Source organism: Erythranthe guttata, chromosome 7 (genome assembly GCF_056151865.1).
Source record: "Erythranthe guttata isolate IM_541 chromosome 7, IM_541, whole genome shotgun sequence".
Lineage (NCBI taxonomy): Eukaryota > Viridiplantae > Streptophyta > Magnoliopsida > Lamiales > Phrymaceae > Erythranthe > Erythranthe guttata.
In genome coordinates this window covers 11604820-11625877 of record NC_142539.1, presented here as the reverse complement: position 1 = coordinate 11625877, position 21058 = coordinate 11604820, and the positions used below count along the sequence as shown (strand labels likewise).

Here is a 21058-nt window from a genome sequence, read left to right as displayed (position 1 = left end):
TATTGTGTAACAATAATTTGAAATTTAATTGAAAGCACATAAATTTACTTACCATCTTAAAAAACTACCATTACAGATATGTAGTAAATTAATAATCAGACGTCATTAATTAAAAAACCTGCATTAGTCTATACAAAAACTACATATAAATAGATACATACCGCGTATATAACATACAATTCAACAAATACATTTTCTTTTATTTTCTGCAAATATATTAATTTAAACATTTATAAAAATGGCAGCTCAACAAAGTCAGAATCTTGAAATGGTTCCGGTTTTCGGCGACGATCAAGAATTTGTCGTGACCATCGATAAGAAGCACATTTTCAGTGCTTCGTATATGAAGAAAATCGACCAGGTGAGATATATTAATGAATTCTTTTTTATGGATGACGAAGTTAATTAGTCCAATTTGTTTTTTGGTTTTTTTTGATAAAATTCATCGAAATGTATTATTTCATCGATCCATCAACAATTAATATTTTTATATTCTTTATTTATTTTCAAACTAAACTTAATTATTATTCTTGGCTTCGGGTTTGTTTAATTTCCAACAGGAATATATAATGTTGAATAAATTTGTTCAACGACCGAGCCCAATACTCGGGTCACTCGATACGATGGATCCCAACACGACTGGGAAAATGCTCGTAAGTAATACATTTCTTTTTTATTTGTATGCATGATTAGCAAATACATCACAATTAAATGATTTATAAGTATTATATAGAAATATATATATATATATATATATATATATATATATATATATATATATATATATATATATATATATATATATATATATATATATATATATATATAAATAAATTTTTTATTTCTTTTTTGGTCCTAGATTCCAAGAATGAGCACATCCAATGAGGTAAGTAAAATAATTTATATATATATATATATATATATATATATATATATATATATATATATATATATATATATATATATATATATATATATATATATATATATATATATATATATTATAAATATGAAATATAATTAATATAACTGAAACTTTTTATATGGGCGATTAGATTGTTATTTGGGAAGAAGTATCAGAAATGGAGAGGCCAAGAAGAACCCAACTTCTTTTTATTGAGAGAAAGGAAAATTGAATTATTCGTCGCTTGCCACGCTCGAAACCCAATCGATGGGATACGGTAATAACAAATTTTATCTTTTAATTAATTTGACTATATGATAACCGATTTAATTATATCGAAAAAAAATCGTGACTTTTTTTTCATCCTATTGATTTTTTCACACGCCCTCCCCAATTTGTTTTGGAAAAAATAGTTAAAAGGGGTTTTATGCTAATAAAAATCACATAGGAAATATTTTTAATATTTTTTGTTATGATTTCAATATTACGTCCATCTGAAGACGGACATACAATTTCGATCCCTAATAGATTCACATACCTTCATTATTCATGGGATTATACCAGAGCGTCATAAAGCCAAAACAAAGGGAGACGACGAACGCAACAACACTACGGTAACTACTTAATTAATTAACTCACCTAAATCTTTTAGAGTTTATGTACTCTGTGATAAATAATATTAATAGCATGTATATATTATTATTACCGGAGACTACGACTCCTCCGTCTCGCAAAGTAAGAGGAGATAGATTGTTGAAGCGCGTACTAGTCGGTTACTACAATCTTAGTACACACCAGATATTTCGAAACGAAATCTCTTGTGTGGAAGGTGATACTAGTACTCTGATTGGCAACGGTAAGAAAAAAAGTGAAATTTATACATAATCATTTAATTTTTAATTCATTCATCTTATAAATGCTTTAAATACGATTTTTTCGACTAATTTAGAAAAACAATTTGGGTTGTTTTATAGGGAAGAGAAAGAGAGAGGAGGAAGGACCAAGTCAAGTCAACCAAGTCAACCATCTAGTTTATAGTCTTTATGATTTTGAGCCCATTGTTTAGGATGTTTTTGTATCATTTTTTATTTAGTTTAGGAAAATATGTACTTTGATTTTCTATTGTTATTATAAACTCTGAAATGTGAGGGTGTTTTTGTATTTCTATAATTCTATATATATTTTTTGAGCGAGGCAAACGACGAAATATCCAATTTTCTTTTCTCTCAATATAAGAAAGTTGGGTTGTTCTTGCCTTCTCCGATTCCGGTGCTCCTTGCCATAATACAATCTAATCGCCCCATATAAAAAGTTTGAGTTATATTTCATATTTAAAGTATATATATATATATATATATATATATATATATATATATATATATATATATATATATATATATATTATAAATAGATCCGATGGCACTTGATATATATACAATTCAACAAATACCATCTCTTTATTTATCCCTCCATTTACAACTATATAAATTTTCTTTCTTTTCTGCAAATTCATACACTTAAAAGAAATGGCATGTGAACAAAATTGAGATCTTGAATCGGTTCATGTTTATGCCGATGAGCAAGAACAATTGGAACGAGCATCGACGCAAAACCCATATTTAGTGCAGATGTTCGTTATGAGTTATTGCTCATGATATCAATAAAAACATGAATTATTTCAAGATTTTGATTTTGTTCGACTTCCGTTTCTTTTAAGTGTATGAATTCGCAGAAAATAAAAACGGGTTATGTGGTTGAAAATATTAGCGTATATATTTTATATATTACGTATACTATTATTATTCTTATTTATTATAGTTACCTTGTATAATAGGTTACCTTGTGTAGTAGTTTAGGGTTTCCTACAATCTTGGATCTACTGTACCATCTCCGACGATCTATCGAGCATGGTTCTCTCATAAACCTCCACCGCCAGTGATCTATGGACCGCCATCTCTTCTCTCTTCACCGATAACGAAGATTATCGAGCCATTCAACTTGAAGAGAAATTCAAGTCCCTCAAGAAAGGCACTCTCTCCATTCACGATTATTGCCAAATAATCAAAACCACGGCGGACAACTTGGCCGATGTCGGAAATCCAATCTCCGACAAACAACTCGCCCCACAAACCCTACATGGCCTTCCAAAAAATTACGGGACCGTCGCCAACCTCATCTCCTTTCAGAATCCCCTTCCCACCTTTCTACAGACTCGATCGCTTCTACAGATGGAAGAAACAAGAATTGCTGAACCGGAGCAGACCGCTGCTGTTTTCTACGCCTCCAACGCGAACTATCCATCCAACAGTTGCAACGGTTCCTGCAACAGTTCCCGAGGCGGTAGTTCTTCGCGCTATCAGCGCGGGGGTGGCCGATCCAACGGTCGCGGAGGTCGCTGCACTAACCGTCAGCCCATGCAGCACTACGGCTACCATAATGCTCATGGCGCATCTCAACTCTGGCGCGCACCTTACCGACAACCGTCAATTCTGGGATCCGCTCCAAATACACCGGGCCACCCATCCACTCCAGCGGCTCAAGCCTACTTTACTGGACCACCTGAACCCTACACCGGCCACTCGACTCCTACTCAGGTTCATCCGCAGCAGCAACCATGCCACAACTCTAACAGTTCCATCAACAGTTGCAACAGTGACAACGTGGTGGATCTCGCAAACCGTTTGAATACGGTGACACTTCAACAGCCTACCGAGTCACAGTGGTTCATGGACAGCGGGTCGACCTCTCATATGGCACCACACTCAGGTAATTTCAATTTTGTTTTTAATCCTGGCTGTAATTTCCCCAAACATGTCGTCGTCGGTAATGGTTCCACCCTCCCCATAACCCACATAGGCCACACAATTCTTCCCACCTCTCCCTTCCGCCTCACAAATGTCTATGTCACCCCCAATATCGTCAAACACCTTATCTCTGTTCAAAAGTTCACCCGCGATAACTCATGTTCAGTTGAATTTGACTCGTTTGGTTTTTCTGTGAAGGATCTTCAGAGTCGAGTCGAGATTTTCAGGTGCAATAGCTCCGGTGACCTATATCCATTTGGCGTCCCTCCCCCCACCTCACCTCCCGCTGCTTTCCTCACTGTCGCAACACCTTCGGCTCGCACTCTTTGGCATCGGCGTCTAGGCCATCCCGGCAAACACGTCATGTCCTGCTTATTTTCTAGCACTTTTGTTTCCCATAATAAAGACCCTAGGGAGTCTCTTTGTAATGCCTGTCAATTAGGCAAACATTTTCGTCTACCATTTTTTTCTCAAAAATCTACTATTGTTGCTCCATTTTAAATTATTCATGCTGATTTATGGACTTCTCCTGTTTCTAGTCTTACGAGTTTCAAATATTATCTTGTGTTAGTTGATGATTTTACCCATTATATATGGACTTTTCCTCTTCGAAATAAATCTGACGTTTTTACAACCTTTGTCAATTTTCATACACTTCTCAAAACTCAATTCCAACATCCCCTGAAAGCCTTACAAAGTGATAATGGTCGTGAATTAAAAAATGCGGATTTTCAAAACTACTTCACTATACACGACATCCTAAATCGTTTTTCGTGTCCCCAGACCTGCCCTCAAAACAGACACGCAGAATGAATGATCCGCACTATAACTAACATGATTCGATCCCTCATCTTTCAAGCTCATCTTCCTCCTACTTATTGGGTCGAAGCCCTTCATATGGCCACACACCTACTCAATATCTTACCTACCAAAACCACACAAAACCGGACTCCTCACGAAGCTCTTTACCTCATCAAACCTACATACTCTCATCCTCGAGTATTCGGCTGTCTCTGTTATCCCAACCTCACCGCCACCACACCACATAAACTCGCCTCCCCGTTCTACTCCTTGTGTCTATCTCGGTCACCCTTCCTCTCACAAAACCTATCGTTGCCATGATAGATCCACTAGCCGAATCATAATTTCTCGTCATGTTACATTCGACGAAACTCACTTTCCTTTTGGCGAGTCCACTCCCCCCAAAAAGACACTTCCTACCTCTGCCTTGGACGAAAACACACCCTCCCTATTCCTCCTCCCTCAGACTTCGTCTAACTGTTGCAACAGTTCCTCCAACTGTTCCAACAGTGAACCACCCTGTTCCAACAGTTCGTCCGACAGTCCTATAACACAGCCAACAACTGTTTCTCATGCAGCACCACCTCTCGACCACGGCCAACTCACAACCCCTTCTCATACTTCCACATCTCCTTCTCCTACTCCCACACCTCCCCCACCTCCCCCTGCTCACCGTATGGTGACTCGTAGTAAAGTGGGCATCCACAAACCCAAAGTCCCTTTCTCTCTCGTTGCGTCCTCTACCTCTTCCATTCCCACCAACTATCGCCAAGCTCTTCTTGACCAAAATTGGCGAAACGCCATGATTGAGGAATAAACTGCTTTAATTAAAAACAATACTTGGAATGTTGTGCCCCGCCCCCCGTTCACTAATGTTATTTCTGGTAAGTGGATATACAAACAGAAACTTAAGTCCGATGGCTCATTTGAGCGATACAAAGCACGGTGGGTTGTTCGTGGGTTTCACCAGCAGGCTGGCATCGATTTTGACGAGACTTTTAGCCCTGTTGTCAAACCAGCCACTGTTCGAACAGTTCTCAGTATTGCTCTCTCGCGATCATGGCCAATCCACCAGCTTGATGTGAAAAATGCCTTCTTACATGGAAATCTCTCTGAAACTGTCTACTGCGAACAACCTCCCGGATTCGTCGATCCATCTCGCTCCACTCACGTGTGTCGTCTCAACAAAGCACTCTACGGTCTCAAGCAGGCACCAAGTGCTTGGTTCAAGCATTTTGCATCTCACATTACTACCTTGGGGTTCAGAGAATGCAAGTCCAACACTTCACTCTTTGTGTACTGTCGCAACAGTTCACGCGACTGTAGCAACAGTTCATGCAACTACCTTCTGCTGTATGTCGATGACATTGTACTTACGGCCTCCACACCTGAATTGCTCCGCTCTATCATCGCTTCCCTTAATCAAGAGTTCGCAATGAAGGATCTTGGCGATCTTCACTACTTTCTCGGCATCTCAGTTACTCGCTCGTCGAATGGGCTATTTCTCTCTCAACGCAAGTACGCCGACGAGATACTAGAGCGTGCATACATGGCTTCCTGCAACCCTTGTCTTACGTCGGCTGACACAAAGAGCAAGTTGTCTTCGACCACTGGACCCCCCGTTGCTGACCCTACTCTTTATCGCAGCCTTGCCGGTGCACTGCAATACCTCACGTTTATTCGTCCCGACATCCGCTATGCTGTGCAACAAATATGTCTATTCATGCATGATCCGAGGGAACCTCATATGGCTTCCCTCAAGCGTATCCTTCGCCACATTTGTGGCACTCTCGATCACGGCCTTCAGCTCTCCCCCAATCCGGACCTCTCCCTTATCGCTTACTTCGACGCCGATTGGGGTGGCTGCCCTGACACTCGTCGTTCGACATCGGGCTATTGTATTTTCCTCGGCAACAACCTCATCTCTTGGTCCTCCAAACGACAGGTCACTACTTCACGATCGAGTGCGGAGGCCGAATATCGAGCTATCGCAAATGCCGTCGCCGAAACGACTTGGTTACGCAACCTACTTTCTGAGTTGCTCTGCCCACTTTCGAAAGCCACTATTGTCTACTGTGACAACGTCAGTGCCGTCTACCTATCCAGCAATCCTATTCAACACTCTCGTACGAAACATGTGGAGATCGATATCCACTTTGTCCGAGACAAAGTTGCTTTAGGACACGTTCGAGTTCTTCACGTCCCATCCGCCTACCAGTTTGCCGATATCTTCACGAAAGGACTCCCTACTCAACTGTTCCAACAGTTTGTCTCCAGTCTCCCGTCCTCTCCTTTCCCGTTTCGACTGCGGGGTGTATTAGCGTATATATTATATATATTACGTATACTATTATTATTCTTATTTATTATAGTTACCTTGCATAATAGGTTACCTTGTGTAGTAGGTTATGGTTTTCTACATGTAACTATATATATGATTAATATACGTAAGAGATATCATTCGTTCTTTTCTCCAAATCTATTTCTCCTATAGAAAATGAAAAGACGAAGAGAGGGTACTCGTTGAATTGTATGTTCTCTAGACTCTTGTATATATTAAGCGCCAATGTGCCGCTGTATCTATTTATAATTTATGATTTCTCATCGTTGTGTAATTTTTGTTTCACCTCATAAAATTAATATGAAATACACTTCAAATATATATTTTGCATATTATTTTATAGTAATATATAATAAATGCAGTTGGATTTATGAGTATTGTGCATCTTATCTTACGTTAATATATTTTCGAAAATCTTAGTTACTAAATTTTGTAAAAAAATTCAAAAAAAATGCGAATTAGTTTATTAATTAATGATTTTAAAGAGAGCATGTAATCATAAATAAAAAAGTTCAAAGCTAAGAAAATAAAATTCACTTACAAGTGTTTGCTTGCGTCCGTCAAAGGCCATTGCATAGAAATTACGCGCTTGAGCGTCACACCTTGCCATTAATTGAATAGCATAGATCTTGAAAAATAATGAAAAAATTATGCACACAAACGAAATGAAAACTAATTAAATGAAGCGAGCGAGTTGATCGGAAATGGGATTAAGATTGGAAGATTTATGTGGTAAAATTATCTAGCGGTGCGGTGGCGGCGGGCTGGTAGCGTTGCATTGAGTTTTACGACTCACAACATTTTTTTTGGTAATGTGAAAAACAAGACAAGAGTATGAAGAGAGGAGGCAAGAGTTTAATTCATTAAAAAATAGTATGCCAAAGAAGAGTATTTATGACGATTATTGGTATTGATAAATAATATTTGTTGGCGGCGGAGAGAGATGTCGTCTATGGTTTTTTTGTCTGAACGAAGATGTCATCTAGGGTTAGCTAATTTATTTTGTATGAAGAGAGAGGAGGAAATATTTTAATTTATTGAAAAATATTATGCCAAAGAAGAGTATTTATAGCTATCATTGGTATTGATAAATAATATTGTTTAGCGGCGGAGATGTTTGTTTAGCGGCGGAGATGTCGTCCAGGGTTTTTTTCTCCGAGCGAAGATGTCGTCTAGGATTAGCTAATTAAATAAATAATGCTTTATGATAAATCATGTCAATAACCGATTTGGAGTCCGACTCCACAGTAACTTGCTCAAATCCCATCTCCTGACATATTCTTAGCCCATCTAGAATTGCATGTGCTTCTGGGATAATGTGAAAAGCCTTGAATAAACGACCCATTGTGGTCCTTAATTAATAGTCCCACCACCCGAACATGTTGCCCCTTTCCTTGAGCCATCGATGTTTACCTTAGCTTGAAGTGGTGTCGGGGGATTCCACTTAATCCAACGGCCCCTATTTAACGTAGGCTCCTTCACCTCCAAATTTAGATGTTGAATAATAATTCGACCCATTGTCTTCATCCGGAACTGACCCACGAAAGCTTCGTTCAAAGCTCGAAGATACGGAAATATATTGCGAATAATAGTGGCCGGTGTTCATCGGATCGGAATATCCTCAGATGGACTTACACCGACTCTTCCAAATCTCCCAGCAACCGAACATGAGGACTCCAAGCTCCATATTACCATCCTGGGTGTTAATAGTAGCCTCGGTCATCCAAACTTGCATAAGATGATGCACAGACCCATAGATGGTTTCTGCCATATCCTTGCTTAATTACTCCAAACGCCACGAGCTATATCAGATTGGGCGAACAAGAGTGAGAGAGTTTCTTGTTTAGGGGTTGCACAACACCGGCATTTGGAAGGGGCCATGCAATCCCACCTATAGGAAGAATAGAAAAGGAGAAGGAGAGAAATAATAATACGTAATAGAATAGAAACCCCCATTGTGTTATGGGTTGATTACATGGAATATATATAGAGAAATATTGTAAGGTAATAGAGTTTGACTAGGCAACTAAATCCTAACTAATCTAGGTAACCGAATCATACTAGAATCCTAATATCCTACAGTATCTAATATAATAATATACTCTAATACGCCCCCGCAGTCGAAACGTGACGAACGTGAAGACTGGACAATCACTTGCTAGCACGCTCCCGCAGTCGGAACGAATAAACTTCAAACGTGAAGACTGGACAAAAAAACCCGCAAAATCCAGCAGTAGTGAAATCCTAGGCGAAAGTATCTGCCAAATTAAATAGAAAAAAAAAAATAATAATAATAACAATGGAGATATATTTTTTTTTATATATATATATATATATTTTTTTTTATGTATGAATCGAGAGAGAGAGGGAGAAGATATGAGAGGGGTCGCCGGCCATGGAGAAGAAGAGAGCAGCGGCTAGGTTTTAGGCCATGGAGAAGAAGAAGAAGAAGAAAAAGATAGAGAAGATACACCACCGAGAGAGGGAGAAAATTCGATTTGGTGGTCGCCGGCCATGGAGAAGAAGAGAGGCGACGGCTAGGTTTTAGGCCATGGAGAAGAAGAAGAAGAAGAAAAAGAAGAAGAAGAAAAGGATAGAGAACCACCGGGGGAGGGAGAAAATTTGGGTGGTGTTCATAGAAAAGATAGAAAAGATAGAAAAAGAAAGATATTAAGAGTACCACCACCGGGGGAGGGAGAAAATCGGGTGGTCACCGCCATGGAGAAGAAAGGCGGCTAGGTTAAAAAACCTGGTGCTCTGATACCATATAGGAAGAATAGAAAAGAAGAAGGAGAGAAATAATAATACGTAATAGAATAGAAACCCCCATTGTGTTATGGGTTGATTACATGGAATATATATAGAGAAATATTGTAAGGTAATAGAGTTTGACTAGGCAACTAAATCCTAACTAATCTAGGTAACCGAATCATACTAGAATCCTAATATCCTACAATATCTAATATAATAATATACTCTAATACCACCATCTAGCGGAATCGCGCCATAAGAATGTTTCCTGAAAAAGGCACTGATGTTGTGGGGGATTTTAGGGTGCCAATTTCTTTTCGCCAGAGGATTCATAGGAGTTTTAGGTCCCAATAATTGGCAACCTTAAAATTTCCGGAGATCGAGTGCTTAAATATTAGTCTATCCTCTGTCCGATCGTCCAGCTCTATGAGATCAAAACGCCTTTGCTGCTCCGGCTGGAGGTGAGATTTATAAAGTATTGGGGTTGATTCTTAGCTTCGCGAAAGAGGGTGGAACGAGTTTCATCTAGGCAGTCTTCGTCAAGCCACTGATCTCTCCAAAAATCTGTGTTCCCTGCTCTCACGATCCAACGACTATGGTTATCCAAGAACTGAAGTTGCTGGAACAATTATCAGCAAAGTAAAGAAGCATGTGTTGGAATTGGATCTCGGAACTTAATTGTAGCACCCCCTTCTAATCGGACGATAAATCGAACCGGTTTATCGGAATGTTCATTTATATAGTGGAAGCAAAAGGGTCTCTTTGTAATTTACAAAACTTTGGAATGGGACTAAAATGCAATTATTAAAAATCTCTTCTTTAGAATATTTGAAACCTTTGTGATTTTCGAAAAACTTTCTTAGGAGTACTTTAGTCGACTAAATGTTCGTTTGAAAACAATTTCGAGAGGAGGAGTTTCTTTCGAGTGCTACACTATCAAAAACTTTTTTATTATCGGTTCGAACTAGAAATCAGAGTTTTAGAAATATTTTTGGTGAGAATTAAAGACATAAATAAAACTAACTATTTTATAAATATAAAAGGATCTAGAATAAGGTTCAAAATAAGATCCGTACCGAAAGAGTTCATTCCTCTAGTGAGGAATACGGTAACCAACTTAAACGAGAAGGAAATTGTCTTTATAGTTATACATCACCAAAATACATATAATTATGCATCGTTTATAGAGCCCCCATACGAACTTCCAAAGAAACCCGGGCAAGACCTCGACACGCTACTCGATCCATTCCTACGGAGGATTGCTACTACTATTACCTGCAATCAAAAGGTATCTATATGAGCTTAGCTCAATAAGAAATTCTAGTAATTATCGAACTTTAGAAATAAGTGTATATATATATATATATTATACGTCACTTTAATCACCTTCATTCATCATCCAAACACAACTGAATATTCAAATAAGCACACAAGTCACAAAGCACATTATTTTCACGTTAAACACATCGTTATGCTAAAATGACTAAAATGCCCTTGTATGCAAATTGTGTAAAAATCTTTTTCGTTTTATCTGATCCGTGAAAAATTAATTTCCATACTCGGACAATAAACCGTTACGAGCCCGTTCTTGGTGGATTCAAACCACCCTTCTTTAACCTAATTGGATACCGGCCCACCGTATCCATTGTTTATTCAGCCAAGTATTTCGTTAATTTTTCAAACTCTCAAAAGCTCGTGAAGTGCATAAATGCTAGACTTCCTAAATGGACACAGTGAAATTAATATTTAAATATCACATAACTACATAAACATCTATAATTCACTTATCAGACTAATTAAATAACCATTAATGTATCTCAATCACACACACACTGCATACACGCGGTGCACATACCTACACACACATACCATGCAACCATCATCAACAACACATATATTAATTAGCCAAATCATGCTTGTAAAGCAAAGGCACTCCTTTTCCAAAATTTAATGAGTTTTTCTTGTCACTTTTAGACATTTAACTCACCCTAAAAAATTCCAACAACATATGAAACATGTTCCTACTGTAAATTAAAAATTATAATCCCATGATTCATCATTATAGCACACCATGGCAAAGAAGTAACAATTAAATCACAAGAACATCATAAATAACACCTAAATCATTAAATTTCGAAATAATAGTAAATGAGTTCCAAAAATTCTCAAATTATATTATAAGACTCTTAACTGACTAAGTTTCAAGATTATGAAATTAGTTTATAGTTTTAAAAAGTTTCGAATTTGTTTATAAATAAAAATTTAGAAGATGCTTTTCTTGACCAAACATTGATTTCTTTCATAGATTTAAATAAATCATGAATCTTTCCCACATAAAATTATTTACCACTTACTACTTCCTGTAAAACAAAGTCTAAACTTAACTTGGGGCTGAACTTTTGAAAAATTACAGATTTGATCCAAAAGTTTCTAGATTTACACATGCAACCCACTAGAAGTTCAAAAATCCCTTTTTCTTAGAAACCCTTTTGAAAATCCAAAATATTTACTTAGTAATTACTGGAAAAAAAAGTTGAAAACTTAATAAGAGCTGATCTTTCGAAAATTGCAGATTTGGCCCCAAGTTTCTAGATTTACACATGCAATCCACTAGAAGTTCAAAAATTCATTTTTCTTAGAAACCCTTTTGAAAATCCGAAATGTTTGAGACCTTAACCAAATAAAACTTTTATCTGCTTATTATAAACATAAAAAAGACATGCAAGAACAAGAAATTAAAGATCAACACAACTTTTCCATTTTTAAAACTTTCTTAGAAACCCTTTTGAAAATCCGAAATCTTTGAGACCTTAACCAAATAAAACTTTTATCTGCTTATTATAAACATAAAAAAGACATGCAAGAACAAGAAATTAAAGATCAACACAACTTTTCCATTTTCCCCCCAAAAGCCCTAATTTTCGAAAATCTTTTGAGTCTTTTAGATAACTGTTGGGTGCTAAATACCAACACGCAAGTGTACGTATCGCAAACAAGTAATAAAGTGGACTCGTGAGAGTCGGATGTCGATCCCACAGGGAATACGTAAATTATTTAATCCTAAGTACCAAATTTTAACAATTACGATTTTTATCCAGCCTACGCAGGGTTGTCAATTTAATTAACTAAATAAATTAAAATAATTAAGAAAGCAAGTAATCACGAGAAAATATCAATAATAAACGGATCTAGGATTTTATCTTCCCCCTATGCGATAATTCTTCACCCGATTAATCTCCTATCATGCAAGTTACGATTCCCGATTATTAACCCAAGACACGAAATTATTCATAACCAGCTGTCGCTGCGCTATAAACCTATTATTCATAAAAGATTCACTATATGTCTATGCAAACCTAGTATAAATAAAGCATTAAATATCAAGTCTCGCAAAACGGCTACCTAAGGTATTATCTGTATGTCTACGATAATACATGCAATTAACACACGCATTCGGTGAATAACTACTCGAAGGCTCTTCTATCCCTGTTCTAATTATTAAAACGATCTGTCAATCAATTCTAACAATAACAAATAGCAACATAAGTTAGCTACGCTCATGCACTAAATAAGATCAAGATAGAAGAAATAATCGAAGAATTAAACTTGCATAAAAGTAGAAAAAGAGGTTCGAATCACCACATAGGGTTCCAATAAAATCCTAGAATAAAAACTTAGCTACTCATGTTCGTAACGAAAAACATAATAAAAATACGAAAAATCATAAAAGCGATAAATAACAATAAAGGAGGGGAACTATGATGAAGATTCGTCAAGTCTTCGTCTTCGTTCTTGTGCTCCTTGATTGCGTGTAGAAAGATGAAAAACTAAAAACCTAAAATAAAGATAAAAAGTAAAAGACAAAAGATAGGTCTAATTGTGTGCTTGTGGCCTTTAAATAGGGTGCAAAACTATAATAGGGCGGGTTTCCTTGTGTAATTAAAATTCCTTCACTGCGCCATCACGCCCATCCGGACGGCCGTGTGAGATTTTGAACTAAAATCCGCACGGCCGTGCGGTCTTTGATTCTCCAGATTTCTGATTTTTTCACTTTTGGCCCACTTTTTCTCTGAATTTGCAGTTTTCACCCCAAAAGTTGCCAATTCTTCAATTTGCACCTAAAATACAAATAATAGCCATATTAAGCACCAATTATCGTAAAAACACATCAAAAGCTCCAATTAAAAGGTACAATTAAGTGTATAAATATACACTTAACAATAACCTTGAAAACTCTATTTAATAATATTGATACCTTCTAATTGCAGCAAGAAATCAAAATTTCTTTCCTTTATGGAATAGAAAATAAAAAGACTCAAGATGGCTTCAAGAAATTCCACTATGATGAGATGTGGGTTTTTATGGAGTTCTTGGGGGAACTCTAGAGATACGGCTATGGAGAGGATTTGAAGAAGAAAATGGAACTTGAAATAATTGTAGTGGAAATATGAAAATATGGATAATATTTCATGGTGGATTATGGTGGTGTTTGTTTTGGCCGAGAGAATAAGAGGAGAGAGAGAGAGGAGCATTCTTCATATGCTTGGGTATGAATGATGGTGGGGATGTTACGGTGGTGGTAATAAAAGGAGAGAGAAGAGATTAGTCATTACTAATAGGGGATGAGTAGTGGAAAAGTGTAGTGGCTATGCCACACAAAAAGAGGAGGTGTGACAAGTGGAAGAGGCATGCAAATATAATTCCCTTATTTATTTATTTTAATTACACCACTTGCATCATACACACAGTTTATATATATATATATATATATATATATATATATATATATATATATATATATATATATATATATATATATATATATATATATATATATATATATATATATATATATATATATATATATATATTATGCATATGAAGTATATATGTATGTATAGTACGTATGCATGCATATGCCTATATATATATATATCCTAGACTGGGTTAGCGTATTAACTAGATATAATCACATAAACAATTAGATTCTAGAAATTAAAATCCATGTAAATGAATTCATGTAGTCACCTAATTATGAAAATATTAAAATAAATCTATCAAGCACATATTTACCCACGTATGTCACATAATTAATTTCACGTAACAATATCACATAAGGATTTTCGAGTTAGGAGGATTAAATTCGAGTTTTAGGCTTTTGAAAATGTGGGGTGTTACATTAATCCCATATTTAGCTCAGGCGAAACGAGCCAAAAGGGTCTTACCCTCCAATACCGACCACGTCAGCTTCCCCACCAGAGTCGTCTTAATATCAAGCAGTGATCGAAGACCAAGGCCACCCTCCTCCTTCGGTTGGCAAATCGTCTTCCAGCTGATCCAATTAATCCCAGAGCCTGCATATTTACCTCATAAAAATTTACGGAATAAACTTTTCATACGAATTAGGGTTTGCTTAGGAACAACCGCGGACGATAGAGTATGTATAGGCAAGTTGAAAAGAACCGCCCTTAACAGGGTAATTCGTCCGCCAAATGATAAAAGCTTCGATTGCCATCTTGCTAGCCGTCTTTGAACTTGTTGAATCAGGTAATCGAAATGCTTCACAAGGCAACGACCTTTGTAGATTGGGACCCCGTGATATTTCAAGGGCAACATATTAATTTAATTGTTAGGTATATACATATATATGTGTGTGTACATACAAATGTATTTACTGATTATGGTCAGATGATTAAAATAAACAGCTTGTATTAGTAATCATGCAAGAGACGTACATCGTGATGCATCTTCAAAATATAAGTGTTGAGAACGCCATGGAATTAGAGGAGCTTAAGTCTTTTCAACATTGGATGTCGTTACTCGTTAGACCATACGTTCTTTCCTCTCTATCGAATGCTTTATGTTGGATGCTTAAGCTTGCTCCTAAAGTAATACATTTTATGTTAAATACAAAATTATTTCCTGAACATTACATAAAAAAAAAAGTAGCTAGGAAAATAAATAATTATATACAACAATATCTAAATTATTTCTATAGCTCGAGAACTGGATTCAAGTTTTCCAAATAAATCAAAAACCATGGAAGTTTAACACCAAAGAAAAGAAAGGTAAATTACATATGAATTTTAGAAAATAGAAACATTAAATATCAAAGGCTCCTCTTCATATTTATCATTAATGGTAGTCACTATTATTATTATAGTTATTATTCATATAAATTATGTAACTTAATATAGAGATGAGAATAAATTTGATCTTAAATTTTTGCTAAAGGAGATGGTGCCCCCTTATTTTCTCAATTATTAAAAAGTTTATTGAGTTTATTATATATGTTCGATTAAAATTGTTCTGTAGAAAAAGAGAAAATTTAATTAAAATTCTGCATATATAACTGTAAAGTCAGGTGGCGACTAAATCAACCAAGCGGAAGAATTTCCAAGTTCTAACTTTATAATAAATATATTATTTAATTTTCTATAGTAACAAATATATAAGTTGTAGACCGTACTATCATGTCTATTTTCACGTAAGCTATTTGAATTCATGCTTAATTATTGCATTTCGCGCCATAAAATTAATGAATGACTATGTATATCTTTGACCAACTCATGAAGAAGGCATTATTAAATGTTAATTAATCACAATTATTTCCATCAAAACAATCTCATAATTCTTGATAATATTCACACAAAATTACATGAATAAATAAAAAAGATAGAAATAAATAAAATAGGAAGAATGATAAAGGAAAAAATAATAACTTTAGAGAAAAAACACAAGGCTAATTAATATATTGATTGGATCATAACAATTTTATCAGTTGTTTATATCAAATATTTCTCATTTTCGCACGACGTCGACTATTTGACATAATATTTCATTACAACTTTGCACGCATAAAATGTAGGGGCCTTAAGATATAGGTCCCTAGTGACAAAACTTATTAGAACTATATAACAAGTTCAACTAAACATTTGCTTCACATCCTTTGTAAAATTCATTCGAAAAATGTCCCTCCACTCACAAATTTAAAATATGCATTAAGTAAATTCCAAACTGCATTTATAATTTTATTTATTATTCATTTAATATTCATATCTTCATTAAATTTTTTTTTTTAATTTTCTTTTTACAGAATATCCGTTTATCTTCATTTTTTTTTCATTCTTCATTTTAGCATTTTATACACTATTATAAAAACTTCTTTTTTCTACATAATATTGAAACAAAAAAGAATGTTTTTTTTTTTGAATTTACATATTTTCAATATGTCTCTAGTAGACTATGGTATACTACGATGTACTATAGCATACTACGGTGTACTTATACTACGGTATACTATAGTGTACTACGATGCACTTGCGTTACTACCAACCCCTAGCCACCAACAACTCCCATACGTCGTCAATCCTAACAGCCGTCGACCCTAGCAGCCAACGCTCACTGCGGCCGCGAACGTTCTCACCTATCAATTTTGGGAAAACCTAGATCGGTCTTTGAACCCATACCAAGCAAAATCTCTTAAAAGATAAAAAAATTAGATGCAATTAATTATTCAAAATATGCTTTCAGTAACATCCCATCCATAACCACAACTCCATGTCATCGCCACCATAGTCATCGCCACCTTCATAGCCTCCATACTATTCCACTATAATTGAATTTAATCATTTGTTATATACAGATCTGTTAAAAGAGAAATAAAAGAAGAAAAAAAAGGAGGAAGGGATGATTGGGGACGACATAAGAGAGAGAGAGAGAGAGAGAGAGAGAGAGAGAGAGAGAGAGAGAGAGAGAGAGAGAGAGAGAGGTGTTGGGCGGCGTGAGAGAGAGGGGACGAGAGAGAGAGATGATAGAAACAAGAGAAACGTGACTTTTATTTTGTATTATAAGGGTATTTTTTGGGTTAAATAAAATCCAAAGGATGTATATCGATTTTTTTTTTGAAATAGGGATGTAGTTAAAATGTTCTATTTGAGTTTCTCACTCATATCTAATTAAGTTTGGTTTGAAGGGTGTGAAGCATATTACCCCTAAAATTTATGAATAAAAATGTGATATTTCAACATGTGAAGTTAATGGCTAATCACACTTCTTGAATTTTCAAATAAACATTCTCGTCAATTTGAACAATTCAAACAATCAAATCTCCAAAAAGTATGTTAGAATCCGAGAGGATTCTAATTTCGGGTTTTCAACACGTGTGTGAAAACCGTGTATAAAAACTAGGGAAGTTTCCTTAGTTCTTTAAACTCTTATTTTGTCATTAATTTATTTAATTACCTAAGTGTTTTATTAACAAGGAATTTATTTGATTAAGACTTTCCTTGTTTACATAACTCCTTGTTCCTTACGTGAAGATGATATCTAACCTAATGGGCTTTAATTTTGTAGGGCTCTACCAATACAACTAAGGAGGTATAAGAAGGCAGCATCAACGTCGTTATCGACTGTCCCTTTATTTTGAGAGAAAACGAATTTCTGCTCTTACGTTGCTGCTCCAGAATTCCCAGTCTTAAATCGAGAAGAAAATACAGAGAAAAGTTTTGCTTCTTTCACCGAAAAGAAGATCGATTCTTCGGGAGAAGAATTCAGAAGATCTCGGGAGGAGGTCGATCCGCCGACTGAGGGACTCAGCGTTGAAGGAATTTCAACCGTGCGGAAAGGGACGTGCTGCAAAGTGAAGATTCACAATTCAGCGTAGGATACAAGAACGGCGTCGACAAAGAGGGAGTCTTTGCATTTTCGATTAAGTCCTATTACTGTATTCGTAAAACTAAAAATTAGTGAATTTCATTTGCAGGTCCCCGTGGATGTAGGGTACAATTGTATCCGAACCACTTTAAAATTTGTGTCTTTTTATTACTGTTCCATTAACTGTTGCAACTCTTCGTAAAACAGTAGAACAGTAGCTAAAACTGAATCTGGGATTTATCGGACACAAATTTATAATTAATTTGCACGAAATAATTCTAACAATTGGCATCAAGAGCCTGTCACTAAATATATCTAGTCAGATTTTGGGAACTGATTACTCTTATTTTGTGCAGATATGAATACTCAACGAGAAGGATCTTCAACTACTCGCCCACCTCTTCTAATCGGCTCCAACTACTCATACTGGAAGTCAAAAATGAAGATGTTTATCAAATCCATAGATGAGAGAGCATGGCGCGCCATCATAACTGGTTGGACACCTCCCATGATCAAAGGAGAAGACAAAGAGGAAGTATTCAAACCAGAAGCAGATTGGAGTGATGGAGAAATACTACTCGCAAATTACAACTCGAGGGCCCTAAACGCAATATTTAGTGGTGTTGATGATAATCAATTTAAGCTAATAGCGCCATGTGAATCTGCAAAGAGAGCTTGGGAAATTCTTCAAGTCACATACGAAGGAACGTCAACTGTAAGGACATCCAAGCTACAGATGTTGGCCACCAAATTCGAAAATTTGAAGATGGAGGAGAATGAGACGATCACTGACTTCCATGCTAAATTATGTGATATCTCCAATGAATCATACGCACTCGGTGAACCATACTCAGAAAGCAAATTAGTAAGAAAAGCTATGAGCTCATTACCTGAAAGATTCGCTTACCGAATTGCTGCCATTGAAGAAGGTCAGAGACGTTGACACGCTCAAACTAGACGAACTCATGGGGAAACTTCTAGCACAAGAACTCAATCATGGTGAAAATCATCGTGAAAAATCTAGAGAAAAGAAGATAGCCTTTCAAGCAGAAACATCATATGCAACGCCCCAAAATTCGTCAACTCAAGAAGATGAGCAAACAGTTGAAGAATCCTTGGCACTACTATCGAAAAATTTTGGGAAATTTCTCAAAAAGATCGGAAAAAGGGGAAATCTTCCAAGCACAGGGAAACCCGTGAATTTTCAAAACTCTAGGAGAAATTCAAATCAAGATAACTCAGAGGAGTCAAAACCAAGAAGAATACAATGCCGAGAATGCGAAGGCTTTGGTCACATTCAATCAGAATGCGCAAACACCCTGAAGAAAAAGAAGAAAATGTCACTTACTACTGTTTGGAGCGATGAAGAAGAATCTGATGATGACCAAGGAAACAACGATCAAGTCACTAACTTTGTAGCATTCAGCAGCAAAGTCCCTCTGGACAGTTCAGAATCAACTGTTGCTTCAACTGTTGCAACAGTCTGTGAAACAGAATCCAGGTATGAAAATATGTGTTCTGACTATGACAAAAATCTAAACGAAAATTCTTCTTTTGCAGAGGATCCGAACAGCAGCAGTGATGAGGAAGAACCAACCTTGGATGAAGTAAAGGAGGTATATGAAAAAATGTACCAAAAATGGCTCGACGTCGTTAAGGTAAATAACTTCCTGGAAAAGGAGAAGTTTGTGCTTGTAGAGGAAAACAAGACACTAAAGGTAAGAATCTCTACTCTTGAGGAAAGGGTCATATCTAGTGATCAAGAGAAAAATAGTTTGCAGGCTAAACTTACTCAAACTCAAGAAGCAATTGCAAAATTGAACTTGGGTAGAGGTAATCTAGATGAAATCTTAAGCAACAACAAGCCAAACTATAATCGTCTAGGCATAGGAGGGAGTCAGCTACCCAAAGTTGATCTAAAGCGAAAGGAAGATCAAAACAGAAAAATCAACTTTGTTAAACAAGCTTCTGTCTCACAAACAGTTGCAACTGTTGAAGCAACGAAACACAATTCAAAGAAAAGGTTTATTCCCACTTGTTTTTTCTGTCAAAATCCAGGTCACATACGTCCTAGATGCTTCAAATATTTAAAACTTGTGAAAAAGCTTGTGGCTCGTTCTCTTTACTCTACTAGGGCTGATTATTTTCCTTCACCCCCTCAAAAACCCAAAAATAAAATTGATATTTCCAATAGACCTCAGCAAAAAATTTGGGTTGAAAAGTCCACGTTTAAATGCTTATCTGCGATTACTTCTTTAAAAGCAAGTACTACTAATGATTGGTATTTTGACAGTGGGTGTTCACGACATATGACCGGTGTTAAAGAGTTTCTGAAAAACTATCAACAAATCACCGGTGGAGCTGTTACCTTTGGAAACGGAAAAAAGGGTGAAGTGCTAGGGAAAGGATCACTAAATCATGAGAATCTGCCAAAGCTGAAGAATGTACTGCTTGTAGAAGGGCTCACGTCAAATCTGATAAGCATCAGCCAGCTATGTGATCAAGATCTTGAAGTCAGATTCAACAAATTCGCATGTCGAGTATTAGACAAAGACGAGAATTGTGTTATTCAGGGAACTCGATCATCTGACAATTGCTATATTCTTGTCTCTGCAGGTACGAACTGTTTCAACAGTCTGTCAGACTCTACAGTGCTTTGGCACAAAAGGTTAGGACACCTGAACTTTGATAATCTCGTAAAAATCTCCAGCTGTGAATATGTTAGAGGGCTGCCCAAACTCACTAAAGAAATAGGAAAAATCTGTGGTGATTGCAAAATGGGTAAACAAATCAAAAGTTCAC

General features: G+C 36.2%; 1 protein-coding gene across 1 annotated transcript; it reads left to right on the top strand.

Moving 5' to 3' along the window:
- Positions 1-18614: 18614 nt before the first annotated feature.
- Positions 18615-19199, top strand: LOC148769696 (uncharacterized). The gene has a single exon (XM_088820299.1). It carries the CDS (start codon positions 18615-18617, stop codon positions 19197-19199), a length of 585 nt encoding a protein of 194 aa, XP_088676425.1.
- Positions 19200-21058: the final 1859 nt, after the last annotated feature.

What these genes read in the sequence shown, in the direction of transcription:
- LOC148769696 (XM_088820299.1), top strand. Translation starts at nt 18,615, where the DNA reads ATGAATACTCAACGAGAAGGATCTTCAACTACTCGCCCACCTCTTCTA.